Raw genomic sequence first — 21935 nt, 5'->3', positions numbered from 1 at the left:
ACAATGCGGAACAGAAAAAAGTCATTAAAAGTTATTTTATACAGTAAATGTTGCCCATAACATTTGTGTTTGACATAATATGTTAATAATATAATTAGCAATCTACTGTTCATTTTTTCTTAACTTATTAAAGATAACTTTAGAGTTTATCAACTATAATAGATTCCATTTAAAGAAGTAAATTTTCTTCCCTAAATTATATGGATGTTTTTATATTGACACATTTTATTAACAATACCAAAAATCACATTTGTTAATATCACTGCACTATAGTCTTATCACTATAGTCTTTTAAGTGTTAGCAAGCTGTCAGCTCACAGTGACAAATATAAGTCATACAGCACCCTTTGAGAACTGCTGTGTGGCTTATTATCCATTTTGTTAAAAAAAAATTCTAATTTTTTCCTTGAAAGTTTGAATTTCATCATTAGTAATAAAGTTTTACTTGAAAAAAATAAATTTTCACATGGATTATCATGACCAATAGACTATAAATTACAGGATTTATCTTTGTTATATTTGTTCATGAATGAGAATTACTAGTTTATATCTGTGGTTGTCAACCTTGACTAGCCTTCTGAATAAACAATGAAAATGAATAAAAAATAGGTTACCAACAAACGTAGTGAATCAGAATCACTAAGTGGTGGTTTAATATCATAAATGTGTATTTTGAGAAAACTACCAGTCAATCTGATAAACAAAAAATTGAGAACTACTGAGTTAATAATGTATTTTCCTTTTGTTTAGTCACTAAGTCAGGTCTGATTCTTTTGCAACCCCACGGACTGTAGCAATACTTTATACACTTCCCTTACTAGACTCTAAAACAGGATTAAAGGTGTATCATAACTAGGCTAAATAGGTTATATCAAGTGTGATCACATGTCCTGGTTTAGGCCGCTTGCCTAAACAGCATTTTTTTTTCACTCTCAAAGGGTCCTGGTTTAGAAAATAGATGTATGACTATTCTAGAAATACTGAAATATAGCCTCTTTTGAGAGTTAGAAGTTGATATTAGAGAAAATATCAATATCCCTTCCGTAAGAATTCCATAACTATACCAGTTCTACCATTACAATTCTAATAGTCTGATAAACACACATATCTTAGACACACACAAAAAAAGCATTTTGAGTACTGTTAGGATGGAGATTTGTCTGAAAGACTGAAAGTATAAACTATTCAAAGAGGCTATAAACTAGGAAAGGCAATAAAATTTTATGAAGCTACTTTTTCAGTAAAATACCAAACAGTGAAGGTCCACAAGCTAAGATGCCTCATTGACAGATACCCTTTCATTGCTTAAACCTTCTTAGTGAAAATGAATAGACAAATATGATTAGATAGAAGATCTTCATTAACTTTAAGCTCCTACTATTTATGCACATGTTCTGGATACCAAAATTACTTGAAGACTACTAAAAATCACACCTATGAAGCATGCAAACCTCCAAGTACTTGGGAATTCATTTCAAGATAAAAGTTACCAAATCCATAACCTCTAAGAAAAAGTCAACTGTTTTCGGTTCTTCATCAAAAACCTGCTTACTCTTTTGCTAGGCATAAATTTCACTCTATTGAACCCATACATGTTAAAACATCTTTGGGATACATAAGTGGTAACTTCATAATGAATTTAAAGTGTATTGCTATTTCATTCCTGTTTGAAGACTTGCATTTGATTTTTTTTTTAATGTGAATTGGTTTCTTAAATGAAATAAATGTCACAAACAAAATCAGAAGTCAGTTAATTATAATTAATTATATTTTTATGTCACTCTCCAGGAAGAAAATAGTATATATATATATAAGCAGATTCTAAACCAGCAACGCCACCCCCAAAAAAGGCAAGAGAAGTTTTTCAGTCCTATAACAAAGTATGTCTTAAAATTTTTTTAACTTAAGAAACTGACTAAAAGCTAAAATAAATAACCTGGTAAAATGAGAAGTAGTGGCCTTTGGAAATTAAAAAGAAAACTGAGAATCTAATATTTAGGATGACGAATTAGAGTATATAATATTTCAGATGGTAGATAGGGTAATAAAAAATAATTTTTAGATTACTCAGGGAATTTCCAAGATTATCTGAAGACTTCTGCTTATTTCAGTTAAGGAGCATTCTGTGACAAATTCACAGACCAATCAACAAAGACTTTCCATTCTGATCTGTACTCTAACACAATATCATAAAAGTAGCAGGAAATAAAAGGGGTCAAATTTTCAAAAAGGGCAAAGACTGGATTTTGTACCAAATACCACCCTCTCCCATAAAGCAGCACAAGGCTTTGCAAAGGTCAAGCCAAATTTACATGAAATGGGTTTGGCGCATGCTCTCTTATACCAGGCAAAGCTTAAACTGGAGTAGTGCTGGAGAGATTTACGTTTTTCTCCTCACCAGAAGATGTCGAGGTCTTTGTGGTTCAAAAGTTGAGGTATGCTGCTTCGGAGATGGAGGTCCCTGTGGATGAAGAGGATAATTCGGATGTAGCTAACTGAATGGACTAATGTTCTATTTAAGTTTTAATTATTTGATGGTGGACCACAATGATTTTTTAACTAAGTTGTTCTTTTTGGTTTTGGTAACTTTAAACTTCTCCCAAGTAGACTGCTGATTGTTAGTGGACTTATTAGGGGAACTTTTCATAATGCTTAAAAAGTTCATGGAGAGATTTTTTTAATCTATATTTTTGAGAGAATGAGAGAAAAATAGACAAAAGACAGAAAAAGAATGAAAGAAAAATACCTGCGTGTATATTCAGCTGCTTAAGACTATATTCATTTTTATTTCAGACCTAATTAGTGCCAAACTCCTGAATTCTAAAACCTCTGAATTCCATCTCCTATGTATGCTCATAAAATACTCTCACCATATCCTTTTAGGGCAACAGTGTTCATTCACTCTGTAGGAGATCTTCTACTCTGTGAATAATTTAACATTAACTTGGAGAGTTTAACATTTAGGGAAATATAGCAGATGTCATTAAGTGTTTTCTTTGAAGACTCCTCTCACTCAACTTCTTTCTACACCACCAGAATGAAGATGAGTCCATCATGTAATCTGCGAAGTAAAAGACTATAGTCCTGCCCTATACATGGATCTTTACCTCTTGTTTAAGCTTATTTTTCTTAGTAAAATTTCTAAAAGGGAACAGTTCCTAAAAGGAGATACTGTAATAAGATTGGAAATCCAGCATTCAATGAAAGGCATTATTACTACGGAGCTTTGTTAATCAAAACACCTAATGGCAGCTAAAATTCTAATTTAGAAGTGTTCAAACTTCAAGTGAAATGTTTAAAATAATTTTTTACATTTGAAAGCAAAGCCATCTATTGCACAAAAATATAATTATACTCATTCACATTCCAAATATAAGGGGAAAGGGAGGCTGAGCAGAACAAACAATGACAATCAAAAATTCAAATAGTAGCACTCACCAACACATTTTTCAGCCAATTCACCTAAAAAAGCATCTGACAATTTTGGATTCCAGTCCCTGGTATGGATCTGTAAAATGTGTTTTCTTGCCTAAGAAGAAAAGCACAGATAAATAAAATCTTGCTTAAGGAAAAAAATACAAATAAAATATCATCAACCCCAAAATGTATCAGATGGAACAAATTCATCAACTAACCATATCCCAGAAAAGCAATTGTTTATTTTAAAAGAAGCATAAACAGCTTGGCATCCATGTTAACTCTGATTCCCACAATAACCCTGTGAGCTATGTAGTAGAGATCCTTGTTTCACAAACTAGGACATGTAATAGTCTGAGAGGTAAAAGAACTTGACGTAGGACTAGAACTCAAAACTAAATTTCACTTTCCTCCACATCATTTTTACCATCTGAAAATGTATAAGCAAAAAACTTCAATGCATTATAATATCCATAACTTTTAAACAAACTATATATTTAGATTTCTCAGATCCTTTCAGTTCTAATATGCATAAAGTGTCATTACAGTTTGAAGTTGAAGTTTTAGATTAAGTAAAGAAATATAATACACAATGTCATATAAGTTCATGAATGCTTTCACACTTAACACATAACAAAGTAACCTCCATGAATAGTAATTGAATTCACTGAAAAAACCAAAGGTTTACACAATTTTACCTTGATTTTTTTCTTTCAAAATAGCATTCTCTACCTTAAATCTAACTGTATAACACAATCAAAATTTTAACATCTTGGTTCCAAATTAAATTTCTTTTTCTCCCACATTAAAAAAAAAAGAAACACTGAAGTATAAGAATTCATAATCAGCTGAAAAGTCACATCAGAATGTTTTTTTCACATTTGTCTTCTTTCAGGGGAAAAACAACACTTTCTAAAATTGAACGTCCTTATTGCCTCAATACTGCTACTTGAGTTTCTTAAGATTGAGGAAGTGAAGTCGCTCAGTCATGTCTGACTCTCTGCGACCCCATGGACTGTAGCCAACCAGGCTCCTCCATCCATGGGATTCTCCAGGCAAGAGTACTGGAGTGGGTTGCCATTTCCTTCTCCAGGGGATCCTGGAGATTAAGATTATGAAAAAGCAAATTATAACCAAGATAAAATTATTATTGGCTTGGTGAGGAATCTGGGATCTAGCACCAAGACAAAAAGAACTTGGAAGTTATCAGGATAAATTTTGCTCAAAAGTTGACAAAGTCTGGAATCAGTAGCTATTACTTCAATTCCAAGGTCTAAGTTGGGCATTCAGCTACCAAAAATAAACCAATGCTATAACAAATATTTTCTTTCATATATATATATATATATATAACTTGACGTATGTGAGTTTGAGCAAGCTCAAGGATGGTGAAGAACAGGGAAGCCTGGTGTGTACACACACACACACAAACACATACTTCATAATCAAATGAGAAATAAATCTTAGTATATTGAAAACAGAAACAGTTACCTTTTGATCTGGAAGGTTGAAAAGAAATTCTCTGTCAAAACGACCAGGTCTCCTAAGAGCAGGATCTATAGAATCAAGTCTATTTGTAGCACCAATAACAACAATTTCGCCCCTATTGTCTAATCCATCCATAAGAGCAAGGAGGGTTGACACTATAGAGCTGTAAGAAAATTTTAAAGAGGAAAGAAAGAAAAAGTTGCAAAAACTGCTGCTTATACTAACTTTTATCAGTCTTAAAGATTTTTATACCCATGTTCAAAAGTGAAACTAAGTTCCAATTAACTTTCTCATATTGCTCTAAACAGGTTTAAGTCTTCTGAAGATATGACTGACATAATACACTGGATATGTTTAAAGAACACAAATTGCTGAATTTTGAAGTATGTGAAACTATCACCATTGAGGAAGAAAGTAATATTCATCATGCTCCTCTTTGCACCCTTCGTAATCCATCCCCACCACTCCTCGTTGACCTCTACCCAATCCCTTGGAAACTACTGATCCAAGTTCTGTCACTATACATTAGCTTGCATTACCTAAAATTTTATATAAATGGGATCACACGGTAAATACTTTTCTTCTTCTGGATTCTTTCCCTCAGCATGATTATTTGAAATTGTCTGACTCTTTGTGACCCCGTGGACTGCAGCACACCAGGCTTCCCTGTTCTTCACCATCTCCCAGAGCTTGCTCAAACTCACATATGTCAAGTCAGTAATGTCATCCAACCATCTCATTCTCTGTTGTCCCCTTCTCCTCCTGCCTTCAATCTTTCCCAACATCAGGGTCTTTTCTAATGAGTCAGCTCTTCACATCACGTGGCCAAAGTATTAGAGCTTCAGCTTCAAACATCAGTCCTTCCAATGAATATTCAGGATTGATTTCCTTTAGGATTGACTGGTTTGATCTCCTTGCAGTCCAAGGGACTCTCTAGAGTCTTCTCTAACATCACAGCCCAAAGGCATCAATTCTTCAGCAGTCAGCTTTTTTATTGTCCAGATCTCACATCCACACATGACTACTGGAAAAACCATAGCTTTGACTACAGGGACCTTTGTAGGCAAAGTAATGTCTCTACTTTTTAATATGCTGTCTAGGTTGGTCATAGCTTTTCTTCCAGGGAGCAAGCGCCTTTTAATTTCATGGCTGCAGTCACCATCCACAGTGATTTTGGAGCCCAAAAAACTAAAGTCTGTCACTGTTTCCACTGTTTCCCCATCTATTTGCCATGAAGTGATGGAACCAGATGCCATGATCTTTGTTTTCTGAATGTTGAGTTTAAAGCCAGTTTTTTCACTCTCCTCTTTCACCTTCATCAAGAGGCTCTTTAATTTCTCTTCACTTCCTGCCATAAGGTTCTGTCATCTGCATATTTGAGGTTATTGACATTTGTCCCAGTAATCTTTACTCCACTTTCTGCTTCATCCAGCCTGGCATTTCACATGATGTATTCTGCATACAAGTTAAATTAGCAGGGTGACAATATACAGCCTTAATGTACTCCTTTCCCAATTTAGAACCAGTCCATTGTTCCCGTATCCAGTTCTAATTGTTGCTTCTTGACCTGCAAACAGGATTCTCAGGAGGCAGGTAAGGTGGTCTCGTATTTCCATCTCTTGAAGAATTTTCCACAGTTTGTTGTGACCCACACAGTCAAAGGCTTTGGCATAGACAATAAAGCAGAAGTAGATGTTTTCTGGAATTCTCTTGCTTTTTCCATGATCCAATGGATGTTAGCAATTTGATCTCTGGTTCCTCTGCCTTTTCTAAATCCAGCTTGAACATCTGGAGGTTTTTGGTTCACATACTTAGTGTGAAGATTTTGAGAATTACTTTGCTAACATGTGAAATTGTTTAACAACAGTTTATTCCTTTTCATTGCTAAAACAATATTCCATTTTATGATATATCCCAAATTGTTGATATACATGTTGATGGACATTTAGACTGTTTCCAATTTTTGGCTATTACCCAAAAATATTGTGAACTTCAACATTCAGGTTATGAAAATTTTCCCACAGGTTTTTTCCTAAAAGTTTTATACTTTAACCTCTTGAGCTTAAGCTTTTATCCTCTTAATCTTTAATGTTTACAAAATCTAAAACAACATCACATTTTGTATTCCTAAATACTGCTTTATCAATGGATTTTTTCTCATGGCCAATTGTGCCAGAGGTTGGTTTCAATTTTATTTTTTTCAAAGAAGCAACTTTTTAATTTCTTGATTTCTGTATATCTTTGTTTGCAGTTCATATACTATTAGTTATAGTTTTTATTTCACTAGTACCATAAGATTATTTAGAATTAGAGCAATAGCTGTTGATAACAGACATAAAATTTTCCGCTTGTCTTTTTGTTATCTCTTACATTTTGTATATTACTAAACTTTGGAAATTAATTGTGATTTAAGGCATAATATATGATGTTTTTATAAATGATGTTTAAAACTAGTGTTCATTCTATATTGCCTTAGATAAGTAAGCATACAAGATCAGATTCATATAACACAGTTGCCCAAATAATCTACATTTATTTTATGTGCCTTTGTTCTATTAATTACCAAGAAGTACATGATCTCTTTCACAATGATGATCAGTTTGACTCTTTCTTTGCAGTTCTGTCAATTTTTGTTTTATACAGTTTGAAATATAGTAATTAGGGAATTACAGATTTTAAACAATTACATCTTTTAATAAGTTGAAGCTTTTATCATTTTAAGGGGATCCTCTTTATATTTATAATAATGCTTTCCATCTTACAGACAATTTTGCCTAATACAGCAATAGTAGCTTTCTGTTAGTATTTACTTGATAAATTTTGTACCATTTATGAATTTGATTATTTCAGACATTTATATAAATGAAGGTTCCAAATGGTGGGGGAAAGGCAAGCAAAAGCTTAGTCACAAATATTCACAGGGACAAGAGAAACAAAAAAATTTTTTAAGAAATAAAATATTATAAAAACATTACAGCTATGATGAAAATTAGAAGCTCACAAATTTAAGCAGCTCAATTCAAAATAGGAAAATCCTATCTACAAACATCAGAGGACAGTGGAGCCTGGTGGGTAATAGACCACAGGGTCACAAAGAGTCAGACACAACAGTGACTGAGTGCACACATGCACACACACACACTCATGCACACACGTTATAAGAAAGAAGTCTTCATCAAGGAAACAGTTCGCATCTTACAAGCCTCATAGCACTAATTCAAGGGTTAAGTCTTAGTACTATGTCAACATATGAACTCAACATAATCAGATTAGAAAATATTACCTGTGGATCTGATCTTGCCTGCTAGAGCGAACTGGAGCTAATCCATCTATTTCATCAAAAAATATTATAGAAGGTCTCATCAAATATGCCTAGGATAAAAAGAAAACAAGTATTGTATTAGTTTTCATTTTTAATTACTATTTTTTTTAATAAGTAACAGAAGTAAATAGATAATATAAGCAAATGGTACAACATGCAGCAGGTAAGAAAGATTATAGAGGAAAAAGAAAAGCTCCTCTCTCCTCAGTCTCCAATCACAACAGTTTTCAATTTGTTTATTCTGCCATACATGTCATTTACACACATACACATACATGTATTTTAAACATACTATTAAACACATTTAAACACACTATTCATATTGCTTTTATCATATAACAGACTATTTTATGTTAATGACATTTTAATTAGCTTCCATGTAAGGATATAAGAAAAACATTCTTATAAACTCTAATATAATTTAAGAAAAAGCAAGGTCATTCTATGAAAACTTAAAGCAAAAGGAAGGTGAAGAATCTAAACCTGAAGAAATTAACACCAACAAAGGATGACAATAATTTTAGAGAGAGGTTTGGACTAGAGAGGGCTCACTGGACCCCAATCCTTGAAGCTAGATCACTGGATTCAAATCATATGTGCTCAGGATAGGGAGGGTGAATTACAAGGATTCATGGAGTGGTATCAGATGACCAAGAACACAGGAGTGGATTCCTGCCCCAACCCATCTGCAATCATGTGGATTTTTTTAATTCAACTTGATTGGCTATTTCAAAGATTTTTTTCCCCTATTTTTGATGACTGGAGCCCTAAAGATGCACAATGGAATTGTGTTTTGCATTTTTTGGTAAAAGGAACAAAGCGAGGACCTGGAAATACACACTGGAGCAATCTTCTGGGAAGGCTTCATCATGAGTAGATGGTAAACTTTAAAAGTGAAAGTGGGAGTTTGTTTAAAACAATAAATTACTAAGTCATTTCTAGGGCTTCCCTGGTGGTTCAGAGGAAAAGAATCTGCCTGCAATTCAAGAGACATGTTCAATCCCTGAATCAGGAAGATCTCCTGGAGGGAAATGGCAACCCACTCCAGTATTCTTGCCTGGGAAATCCCACGGACAGAGAAGTCTAGCAGGTTATAGTCTATGGGGTCACAAAGAGTCAGATACGACTTAGCAACTAAACAACAACAAAAGTTACTTCTAAGTTTAAAGAAAACAAAATTGGGGTTGAAGATTAAGTAGTTTTCCAATTGGCTATGCCATTTTCCTCTGAAAAAACTATATTTTAAAAACTAAAAAACAGTCAAGGTAATAGAAGAGGTACCTTCTTCTGACCAAGCGGCAGCAGACAAGTTTCCAGACACCATTAAAAAAACCACTGATGAGAAAGAGTATCTGTCTGAACAGGTTTTTAATGCAGACAACAGTGCCCCATTCACATTTATTAGTAAAGAAGAGAAATGAGCACCAGGATTTAAAGCTGTTTCTTTGTTATCAATGCATGAATCGTGATACCTAATAAATATGAGTTTCTTTTTCATATTATTTTTTCATTTTTGATGTATAGTATAATATGTATAACATCCACAGTGTTTTGTATTATATAAGACAACACTGACATAGGTTGAGAGAGAATTCAACTTATATTCAGGCAATGTAAAACTTTGGTTTTGGTAAATATAGTACAGTATTGCAAATCTCATGATTTTTCTTAACATTTTCTTCTCTCTAGCTTATTTTACTGTAAGAATACAGAATACAATACATAATACAAAATATGGATATTAACTGTCAAGGCTATGGTTTTTCCATTGGTCATGTATGGATGTGAGAGTTGGAGTGTGAAGAAGGCTGAGCGCCGAAGAATTGATGCTTTTGAACTGTGGTGTTGGAGGAGACTCTTGAGAATCCCTTGGACTGCAAGGAGATCCAACCAGTCCATTCTGAAGGAGATCAGCCCTGGGATTTCTTTGCAAGGAATGATGCTGAAGCTGAAACTCCAGTACTTTGGCCATCTCATGCGAAGAGTTGACTCATTGGAAAAGACTGATGCTGGAAGGGATTGGGGGCAGGAGGAGAAGGGGACGACAGAGGATGAGATGGCTGGATGGCATCACTGATTCTATGGACGTGAGTCTCAGTGAACTCCAGGAGTTGGTGATGGACAGGGAGGCCTGGTGTGCTGCGGTTCATGGGGTCGCAAAGAGTCGGACACAACTGAGCGACTGAACTGAACTGTTTATATTATCGGTAAGGCTTCCTATCAACAGTAGGCAGTTAGTAGTTAAGTTTGGGGGAGTCAAAAATTAAACACCAATTTTCAACTGCATGAAAGTTGGTGCCCCTAACCCCTGTATGGTTCAAGAGTCAATTATATACACTTCCTTTCAGGAAAAATTCACATTAGTCCAATTAAATAGGCATTATTTGCTCCATTTTATAGAAGAGGCAATAAGGATCAGATGCTTTCAGTTACTTAAAGTTATATACTTAATAGGGCTTCCCTGGGGGCTTAAATGGTAAAGAATCTGCCTGCAATGCAGGAGACCCATGTTCAATGCCTGGGTCAGGAAGATCCCCTGGAAAAGGGAATGGCTACCCACTCCAGTATTCCTGCCTGGAGAATTCTATGGACAGAGGAGCCTGGTGGGCTATAGTCCATGGAGTCACAAAGAATCAGACATGACTGAGAGACTAACACTTTCACTTTTGTATATACTTAATAGTAAAGTCAGATATGAACTAACATTTTTCTGACACCAAAGGCCAAACCTTAGCCAATACATTGTATGGTCAACCCTCAGTATCTGTTGGGGGGGCATTAGTTCCAAGGCTCCCCAGAGATACCAAAATACAAAGATGCTTAAGTTCCTTATATAAAATAGCATAGTACTGTCAGCCCTATATATCCATGGATTCCACATCTGTGAACTCAACCAATATGAGATGAAATTGTTGCCTGAATCTGTGGATGCAGAACCGGCAGATATGGAAGGCCAACTGCGCCTCCTTCATCTCATTTAAAGTACAGATTATATCCTTAATTTAGGAATGTAGATTCTTGTCATTTAAAAAGACATATAATGACTACAAGCAGTTTTTTTAAAAAAAAGAAAGAAAACATTTCAAATCTCTTGCCCACAAAGAAATAGAAATGAAACACGAATAAAGTAAACACAGATTTAAAAAGCAGCATGGAGACTCCCTGGTGGTCCAGTGGTTAAGACTTCACTTTCCAATGAAGGGGGTGTGGGTTTGATCCCTGGTAAGGGAGTTAAAGATCCCACATGCCTCACAGCCAAAATAACCAAAACATAAAACAAAGCAGCATGATTTATGCTATGGTTTTTAATAAAACCAAGAAACATTCCTACACCCAATATCAAGTTGCAAAAAGTATAATACTGTCAAAAATTTAAAATTAAGTCATTGGACAATTTGCCAGTATTCCCAAGCTGATTCTCCCCAAATCCAATGTTATTTTACATTATTTTCTAATTATTATGAAATCCTCTTGAAACATGAAGACTGCATATGTTTGACTTCTCAATAGACACTGAACACCTTGAAGTTAACAATTTTACTTTATCCCATTTTCTAGACCCACTATCTAGAACACAGCAGTCTTTAACAAGGATACCGACAGTAACTAAAAATAATATTTGAAATGCTTTACCAATTAGGTAGAACTTTGATACACATCAACTCAGTAATGGGTATTCAACAAATGCTTGCTCTAAGCATTTTTAAAGTGTCATGTGAATCTCCTTAGACATAACAAGATATAAGTTGCATTACAATGTATGAATGACTTCCTTCAGTACCCCAAATAATTAAAAAGTGAATTTATATCAGGACTAATTTTATAAGTATTAGGAAATGGTATTTTTAAAGTTAGTTATAAATAAATAGTAACGATAGCCCAAATGATATTCATTTACCTTATGCAGTCTTTTAAAAGCATTCATTTAATACTGAATTCTTCTAGCATATTTGTAACTCATGAAAATAAATAATATACTTTGTGATATTTCTTGCACAGATATTTAGCTTTTTATGCTTGTTCTAGTCCCTCAGTTAGATTATTAGCTATATGGGATATCTAGGGATCTTAAAAGCACTTAACATCGTATTTATTATATGCCAAGTTGCCACCTCAATAAATATGTTGTAAATCATCTTAAATTAGTACTAGTGAAACTGCTATTAAATACCTCTAAGACATACAAATTCCAATTACTGATCCTAAATTTAACATACTGATTGGTAAATATGACTTGTTATGAACAATTTGTATAATATTTATAGACCAAATATATTAAGTATTAAGAAGATATTCTCACATTAGCTGACTTCACTTACCTGATCAAAAAGAAGCCTAAGCTGCCGCTCAGATTCACCAACCCACTTACTCAGACAATCCGCTCCTTTTCGCATAAAAAAAGCCACCTTTTTGTCTCCCTGACTGCACTCGTTAGCTAACGCTCTGGCGACCAAGGTTTTACCTGTGCCAGGAGGACCATAAAACAAACAGCCTCTAGAGGAATAGAGAGTCAATAAAACTAAATTAGTGTTACCATTAGCACTAATAATCAATTTAAAAGTATGCACCTCCTGTATAAGTTTGAGTTAATGTATATTGATTATCATTAGACACCAACAAAGCCTTTTGTATTTTGTAGTCCACAGGCAAAAGTCTCACTTTGCTGAGAGCCCTCAAGAATGTTCTCAAAACAATCAAGCTTCGGGATGCAAGAAATAGCTCACTCAGGGGAGACAGTAATTTGGCAACATATTAAAGGCGTTTGCCCTGTGACCCAGAAATTGCACATTTTTTACAAAATCATGTAGAAATACTCAAAAGAATGTTATAGACTTTCTTAAAAAATCTAAATGCTATCTATTAATAAGGGACAAATACACCACTATATCTATAAATTAAATACTAGTATGATGTCAAATAGAATAATACATACAATATTTATTAATATGAGGTATCTATATTATAGAGCGAAAAATAAAGTTACATAAGGGCATTATTGAGTAATCTCATTTATATTAAATGTTTAAATGCACACAATACAGGCAAAATCATAAACTTAATATATGCATATATGTATAAAAGAAAGTTATAAAGAATATAAAAATTGTTCTCTCTAAAGAGGAAGATTACTTTTAGCTTATAACATATTTTGTTTATAACTCCATTATTTAAAGTTTCTCATTAATGGGTTTTCTTTAATTTACTATTTTTTAATAGTAACTGAATCCAATGGATATAATCATATTCATTGGATCATATCATATAAAAAGTAAATAAATTTCTATTATGATTCATAAGAGCCACTGTAGAATTACAGGCCAACATTTAACTCACTCAAATAGAAGATGACTCTTTAAAAGATTTTCTACATCCTTAAAAGTAACAAACTAGAACCAAATCTCTTAAATAAAAAAGGATATTAAGCAGTTTAAATCTAAGTCTATGTGTACATCTTCAGAATATTTCATTCTACCCAATTTCCTCTGACATAATTGCTCAGTCTTTTCTAATAGTTAACTAGCTAACCACCTCATGATCAGACACAATTAATCTGATCATAAAAATAAATTATCAAGTTTACCATTTCAAAAATACCACATCATTAAACACTTCACTGAAATTGTGCTTTCAAAGACTAAACAACATATAGTATCAAACTCAATGCTATTTAGGAGACTAAATTAAGGAAAATCTAGTTGGGCAATCCACTTGTATATTCAAGGCCTGCATAAAGAATCTCATCCTATGTCTGAGCCTTAAATGCTGAAATATAAACTTCAAGTACCACAGCTTTTGAGCTCTAAATAATAAACTTTCATTCCTAATTCTCATTGCTAGAACATATCAAATAAATATACATAAAATATTTATAAATAATATTTAGATTTATAATTACTAATTGAAATTTGATAAATTAACAATAACAATAATAAACATCTAGCATTACTAACCTTGGAGGCTGAATTTTAAATTTTTCAAAAATTTCTGGATATAAAAGTGGGAATACTACCATTTCCTTTAGTGCATGAATATGATGACTCAATCCACCTATGCTATCAAACCGCACCTTGGAAAGAAGGGGGAAAGTTTAGTACAAAATAATTTTAATTATATATAGGTTTCTTTTTAATTTATGAGATAATGATTGCAAAATACATGCCTTCAGCAGGAACTGAAGTTTAAATATAAAGTTCATATATAAACAGAATTCAAAAAATTATACTTTAGGGAATCCCCTGGCAGTATGGTGGTTAGGACGCCATGCTTCTATTGAAGGGAGCACAGATTCAATCCTTGATGGGGGAACTAAGATCCCACAAGCTGTGTGACCAAAAAAAAAAAAAAGAGGTATTTCTAGAAAACCATTTACAAAACTTACTGATTTATCAATATTCATTGGATCAACATCAGCCAAGCTTGCGCCCACTTTAACACGTTCTCGGAGAATACCACTAGCTAAATCTTCTGCTCTTAAGTTCATAGGCAAACACCTGAAATTCATAAAAATTTAAGCAGATAACATTAAAAAGTTACATGTTCTTAAAATCATAAACAAGTTTTAAAGCTTTAACACATTTTTAAATTTATTTTTTTATTGAAGGATAATTGCTTTACAGAATTTTGTTGTTTTCTGTCAAACCTCAACATCAATCAGCCATAGGTATACATATATCCCCTCCCTTTTGAACCTCCCTCCCATCTCCCTCCCCATCCCAACCCTCTAGGTTGATACAGAGCCCCTGTTTGAGATCCCTGAGCCATACAGCAAATTCCCATTGGCTATCTATTTTACATATGGTAATATGTTTCCATGTTACTCTTTCCATACATCTCACCCTCTCCTCCCCTCTCCTCATGTCCATAAGTCTCTTCTCTATGTCTGTTTCTCCGTTGCTGCCCTGTAAATAAGTTCTTCAGTACGATTCTTCTAGATTCCGTATATGTGTGCTGCTGCTGCTAAGTCGCTTTAGTCGTGTCTGACTCTGTGCAATCCCATAGATGGCAGCATGTTAGAATATGATATTTATCTTTCTCTTTCTCTTTCTGACTCACTTCACTCTGTATAATAGGTTCTAGGTTCATCCACCTCATCAGAACTGACTCAAATGTGTTCCTTCTGTGGTTGAGTAATATTCCATTGTGTATATGCACCACAACTTCTTTATCCATTCATCTGTCAATGGACATCTAGGTTGCTTTCATGTTCTAGCTATTGTAAATAGTGCTGCAATGAACAATGGAATACATGTGTCTTTTTCAATTTTGGTTTCCTCAGGGTATATGCCTAGGAGTGGGATTTGCTGGGTCATATGGTGGTTTTATTCCTAGTTTCTTTAAGGAATCTCCGTACCATCTTCTATAGTGGCTGTATCAATTTACATTCCCACCAACAGTGCAAGAGAGTTCCCTTTTCTCCACATCCCCTCCAGCATTTATTGTTTGTAGACTTTTTGATGATAGCTATTCTGACTGGTGTGAGGTGATACCTCATTATACTTTTGATTTGCTTTCTCTCATAATGAGTGATGTTGAGCATCTTTTCATATATTTGTTAGCCATCTGTATGTCTTCTTTGGAGAAATGTCTGTATAGGTCTTTTTCCCACTTTTTGATAGGGTTTTTGTTTTTCTGGCATTGAGTTGTATAAGCTGCTTGTATATTTTGGAAATTAATCCTTTTTTTAGTTGTTTCATTTGCTATTATTTTCTCCCATTCTGAGGGTTGTCTTTTCACCTTTCTTATAGTTTCCTTTGCTGTGCAAAAGCTTTTAAGTTTAATCAGGTCCCACTTGTTTACTTTTGTTTTTATTTCCATTACTCTAGGAGGTGGGTTATAGAGGATCTTGCTTTGATTTATGTCGTCGAGTGTTCTGCCTATGTTTCCCTCTAAGAGTTTTATAGTTTCTGGTCTTACATTTAGGTCTTTAATCCATTTTGAGTTTATCTTTGTGTATGGTGTTAGAAAGCATTGTAATTTCATTCTTTTACATGTAGCTGTCTAGTTTTCCCAGCACTATTTATTGAAGAGGCTGTCTTTGCCCCATTACATAGTCTTGCCTTCTTTGTCAAAAATAAGGTACCCACAGGTGCATGGGTTTATTTCTGGGCTTTCTATCTTGTTCCATTGGTCTACATTTCTGGTTTTGTGCCAGTACCATACTGTCTTGATGACTGTAGCTTTGTAGTATAATCTGAAGTCAGGAAGGTTGATTCCTCCAGCTCCATTCTTCTTTCTCAAGACTGCTTTGGCTATGGGGGGTCTTCTGTGTTTCCATATGAATTGTAAAATTTTTTTGTTCTAGTTCTGTGAAAGATGCTATTGGTAATATGATAGGGATAGCACTGAATCTGTAGACTGCATTTGGTAGTATAGCCATTTTCACAATACCGATTCTTCCTACCCAGGAACATGGAATATCTCTCCATCTGTTTATGCCATCTGCTTTGACACACTTTTATCTTTCTCCCTTTTCTCATAACCCAGAAAATGACAAGAGATTTCATATTTTCGATCTACTTTTCCTAAATTCTTTTCAATAGATCAGAAATAAATTTATTCACAAGACAAAGCAATTAAGGTCATGAATTTATTTGCCCAAAGAGTCCAACCTAGTCTAAATAAGAAAACTTAACAAACCTGATATTCTATAAGTACAAAATAAAAAGACCTACTATATATACACTATTAATATTATATATGACATTAAATAAACTCAAGCTTTAATACAATATTTAAATTTATCCTTAGTTATTATGTATATCAATTCAGAATACATGATTGAAGAAATAAGTTTCCTTTCTTTTAATTCAAGAGAAACCAATATTAGATCCTGTTTTTAAAATTAAGCCTTATTTTTTGTGTCGGTACCTTAAAATACATCTTTAGCTACTCAAAATCCTATACAATATTAATTTAATTATCCCTAAGAAAATACAACCTACTGCCTCTTTTAAATATTGCATAAACACCAAAAGATGACATAAATAGCCTCAAAAAAGTATAGGTTCTATAATGAATGTAACTTCACTGATATTTCTGAATCTGAACTTACTTTAAAAACTTCCAAAGCAGGTATCAGAATAGTTCAGATTAAAGAGGCATTATACTCTTTTATTTAAACTTAGATTTTCCTACACTTTCTTTCTGTCATCCACACAAGGAACTCTTTCTAGCATATAATCTACACCAATCCAAACTTGTTTCCAAGACCAGCTAACTGAAAACTTGATATTTCTACAGTAAATATATAATGCTAAAGTATAGAAATGCTTTGCTAAATATAAAATTTCTAAATATTATTTTAAATATTGTACATATTGTACATATAAGCTAGAACATTAACTTAAATTTTAAAGGATAAATTATAATTTGATGCTCTAATAGGCAAAACACTGATTCCCTTCCCCGCTGAAAACTCTTAAGATTTTAGTGAGCCATGTAATAATGAGTCACTCTACTTAAGCAAAGATCACCAGAGGCATTCACTAAACCAAAACTATAACAAGGTTTCCAACAAAACCCAAGGACTCCTGAAATAATTCTATTTAAAATCAAGTCTTACTCTTGAGTGCTATCATCATTTTAAGCATCTAAAATCAGCCTCATTAAATGGATTTGGATTAGAGGAGTGGGCTTCCCCAGTGGCTCAGAGGTTAAAGCGTCTGCCTGCAAGGCGGGAGACCAGGGTTCAATCCCTGGGTCAGGAAGATCCCCTGGAGATGGAAATGGCAACCCACTCCGGTATTCTTGCCTGGAGAATCCCATGGACAGAGGAGCCTGGTAGGTTATAGTCCACAGGGTTGCAAAGAGTCAGACACGACTGAGTGACTTCACTTTCACTTTCTTTCTTTACTGAACAAGAACTGTCATAGAGGTTGGACTCTTCCCCTGGTTCTATCTTTATCTTCCCACACTGTTTTATTGAATACTAACACAGTTAAGTAATTTATGGGAAGTTTCCCATGGTTAGATTTCTACTCTAAAAATTACTATGTAAAAACCAAGTTAGTGTATTACTCTAATGTGTTGAGTATCACTGTGAGCAAAATACTGGTACAGGTAAGAATCACAAAGTTTAAACTGTTATTCCTTTTTTCTACCATGGAAGTAACAATTAAAAATTTACTAACCTATTTCTTGCTCTTGCCATGCTCTTTGATTTCCTTCTTTCAAATCGTTCTTCATCAGAAGAAGTTGTGTCACTACTGTGAATAGCATGCTTCTTTCTCCTATTTAAAGAGAGTAAAATCCTTAAAATCATTACAGCAGCAAAGGGCTTTTAAAAAGCAAAATTCTGAGCACCACATCTACTGTTAGCTTGGTATAAAATACATACATTCACTCATTCATTTGGCAAATATTTATTAAGATCCTTATACTCATGCAATTTTCAACAGAAGGAAAAAAAAACAGGAGGAGAATGAGGCTGTAATTTTTTAAATAGGGTAATTTAGAAAGCCATCAAACAACAAATTTAATTTGCATCCAAATTTAGGGAATGTCTATCACTGATTGATAAATAATATCAAAATCTTAGAAAAGAAAGCTTATCCTTTTCTCTTATTTTCCCATTTTCCAAACAATCAGAAATAGTACATATGCTAAAAAAAAAATACATCAGTTTATAGGAAGACAAGAGTTTCCACTTTTGATTTAAGATACTTATATCTTGTCTGAATTTCTTGTAAAACATACTTTTGAAGAAAAGTTTACAATCATAACTACTATGGAATGAAAGTATCAAAGTAAAATCCTTGAGGAAAAACAATACTCAATAAATCTAATTATTAAAATAATTGATGACACCTCTAAGATACCTAGAAAATATGGTATCATACAAAATGGAATCATTGTAAATTAATTTACTTGAAACTCAGAATGGCCTTCAAGGATGGTGTACACCCTGTGCATATCTATTCAACTCCAATTCCCTCAATAGAAAACTCAGATTTTCCCCAGCTCATTAAGACTTTTAACATGTCTAATATTCCTTCTCCTGATTAATAGGAGTCTTTTCATTTCATCCTGTATCAGATTTTAATGTTTCCCAAGACCTTAGGAAGACTGTTGAAATAGTTACCTACTCAATCTTTGCAATTTTGATTTTACTTTCTAACTTCTTTCCCTCCTTAAGAAAAAATGCCTGTTTTCAAGTTCATTTACTCTATGTGTGTGTCTTGTGAGCCTAATATATAAAAATATAATACATCAGCTCTAATGAGGTGATCAGAAGCAATAGTGTACATACTGGGCTAAAGAAATGACTCCAGATGATTACTTGAATTCACAAGAACAAACAAAGAGACCCAGAAAAATAAAATAAAAGTTATTATCCAAAATCTATAAACATATACTTGATTGCCTTTATTCTCTAATCTTTTTAAATAAAACAGAATTATAAAAATAATTCTAATAACAAATTGCTAGGTTTATAAAATGTATCACAATATCACAAAAAGCAGAATGGATCATAAAGGGAAGGGGCCACATCATACACAAAAGAAAGTCAAAATGGATCAAAGACCTAAACATAGAGCTAAATCTATAAAACTCTTAGAAGAAAACACAGGAATAAATCTTCATGATCACAGATTTGGCAATGGATTCTTAGATACGACATCAAAAACATGAACAATAACAACAAAGATAAATTAAACTTCATCAAAATTAAAGTTCTTTTTGCTTCAAAGAACATCATCAAGATAGTAACACAACCCACGAAACAGGATAAAATATTTACAAATCAAATATCTGATAAGGAATTTGAATACAGAATATATAAAGAGCCCTTATAAGTCAGTAAGAAAAAGACAACCTAATTTTTAAATAGGCACAGGACACAAAGACAGTTCTCAAAGGAAAGTATTAAAATGGCCAATAAGCACTTGAAAATATGCCTCATATCATCAAAAATTATAATGAGATACATTTTATACTCATCAGGATGACCAGAATCAAAAAGTCAGACAATATTAAGCTTTGAAGAGAATATGAAAAACTGGAAACCCTATACACTGATGGAGAGAATGTAAAATGGTATAGTCCACTTTGGAAAACATTCAAGCAGTTCTTAAATGATTAACCATAAAGTTATCACATGGCCCAGTAATTCTACCCCAAGGGATATACTCAAGAGAAATAAAAATGTATGTCCAGGAATTCCTGGCAGGCCAGTGGTTAGGACTCTGAGATTTCACTGCCAAGGATGCAGGCTCAATCCCTCGTCAGGGAACTAAGATCCTACAAGCCATGAAGCATAGTCAAAAACAACCACCAAAAAAACAAAACAAAACAAAAATCCTCTAAGCCTCAATGACAAGATTATTAACAACCACGAATTGTCTAAAATATAAAATATATCTTTCTTAAGCATCAATCTTACAGAGGATTTGCTAGAGGCATTCCCAATAAAGAAGTGGGGTACAATTAATATACAGAAATTAACTGTTTGCATATATACAAACAGCCATCTGAGAAAAAATATAAGAATAAAGAAAAAAAATTGACAAGGACATCTTTTATGTAATATAATATTTATACATTATACATAATTCGGTAATAAATGTGGCAACTGTAATCAATGGAAAAAACACAGATTCACTCAATAAATGAGGTTGGAAAAACTCATTTTCCACCTGGGAAAAAAGCTGGATCCATACTACAAATCTCACACAAGAATAAAACTCAGATGGATCAAAAGTAGAGTAAAATATGAAACATTAAAAATAAACAAAGGTGCTATATGCATAACTGATTCACTCTGCTATACACCTGAAACTAACACAACATTATAATCAACTATACTCCAATAAAAATTTTAAAAAAGAAAACCATCAGTATTCTAAATTAAATAAAATAAAAATAAACAAAGGTGAACTTCCTTAACACTCTGGATTTGGGAAGGCTTTTCTAACTATAATTCAAAATCTAAAAATATTGTAATTGTTGTTCAGTCACTCAGTCACGTCCAATTCTTTGCAACCCCGTGGACTGTAGCACACCAGGCTCTTCTAAACAGGAGCCCACTAGGTTCCTCTGTCCATGGGATTTCCCAGGCAAGAATACTGGGGTGGATTGCCATTTCCTTCTCCAGGGCATCTTCCTGATCCAGAGATTGAACCTGCATCTTCTGCTTGGCAAGCAGAGTGTTTACCACTGGGTCAACTGGGAAGCCCCTCTAAAAAAAATAGTAGGCTGATAAATTTGATTACATAAAAATAAAAACTTTCTGGTAAAGACAACCAAAAGCAAAGTTAAAACACGAACTAAGAACTGAGAAAAAAGACTGGCAATTTGTGACAAAGGACTTCTATACTACATAAAGAAAGAACTACTTGTTGTTCAGTCACTCAGGTGTGTCTGGCTTTTTGCAACCCCGTAGACCACAGCACACCAGGCTTCACTGTCCTTCACCAACTCCTGGAGCTTGCTCAAACTCATGTCCATTGAGTCAGTGATGCCATCCAACTATTTCATCCTTTGTCATCTCCTTATCCTCCTGCCTTCAATCTTTCCCAGCATCAGGGTCTTTTCTAATTAGTCAGCTCTTCACATCTGGTGGCCAAAGTACTGGAGCTTCAGCTTTAGCATCAGTCCTTCCAATGAATATTCAGGGTTGATATCCTTTAAGATTAACTGGTTTGATCTCCTTGCACTCCAAGGGACTCTCAATCTTCTCCAGCACCACAGTTCAAAAGCATCAATTCTT

General features: G+C 33.8%; 1 protein-coding gene across 5 annotated transcripts in view; it reads right to left on the bottom strand.

Moving 5' to 3' along the window:
- ATAD2B (ATPase family, AAA domain containing 2B) overlaps positions 1-21935 on the bottom strand; it is a 122630-nt gene that overhangs the window by 66659 nt on the left and 34036 nt on the right. For all 5 annotated transcript variants that reach the window (XM_027555972.1, XM_027555974.1, XM_027555975.1 and 2 more), the window contains 7 exons: positions 18358-18456; positions 14607-14718; positions 14179-14294; positions 12547-12721; positions 8189-8277; positions 4909-5068; positions 3439-3529 (listed from right to left, as the gene is read on the bottom strand). In XM_027555972.1, the coding sequence (XP_027411773.1) occupies positions 3439-3529; positions 4909-5068; positions 8189-8277; positions 12547-12721; positions 14179-14294; positions 14607-14718; positions 18358-18456 (842 nt within the window). The remainder of the gene's footprint in view (positions 1-3438; positions 3530-4908; positions 5069-8188; positions 8278-12546; positions 12722-14178; positions 14295-14606; positions 14719-18357; positions 18457-21935) is intronic.

Source organism: Bos indicus x Bos taurus, chromosome 11, assembly GCF_003369695.1.
Source record: "Bos indicus x Bos taurus breed Angus x Brahman F1 hybrid chromosome 11, Bos_hybrid_MaternalHap_v2.0, whole genome shotgun sequence".
NCBI classification, from domain to species: Eukaryota; Metazoa; Chordata; class Mammalia; order Artiodactyla; family Bovidae; genus Bos; species Bos indicus x Bos taurus.
This window is presented reverse-complemented; position numbering and strand designations above follow the sequence as displayed.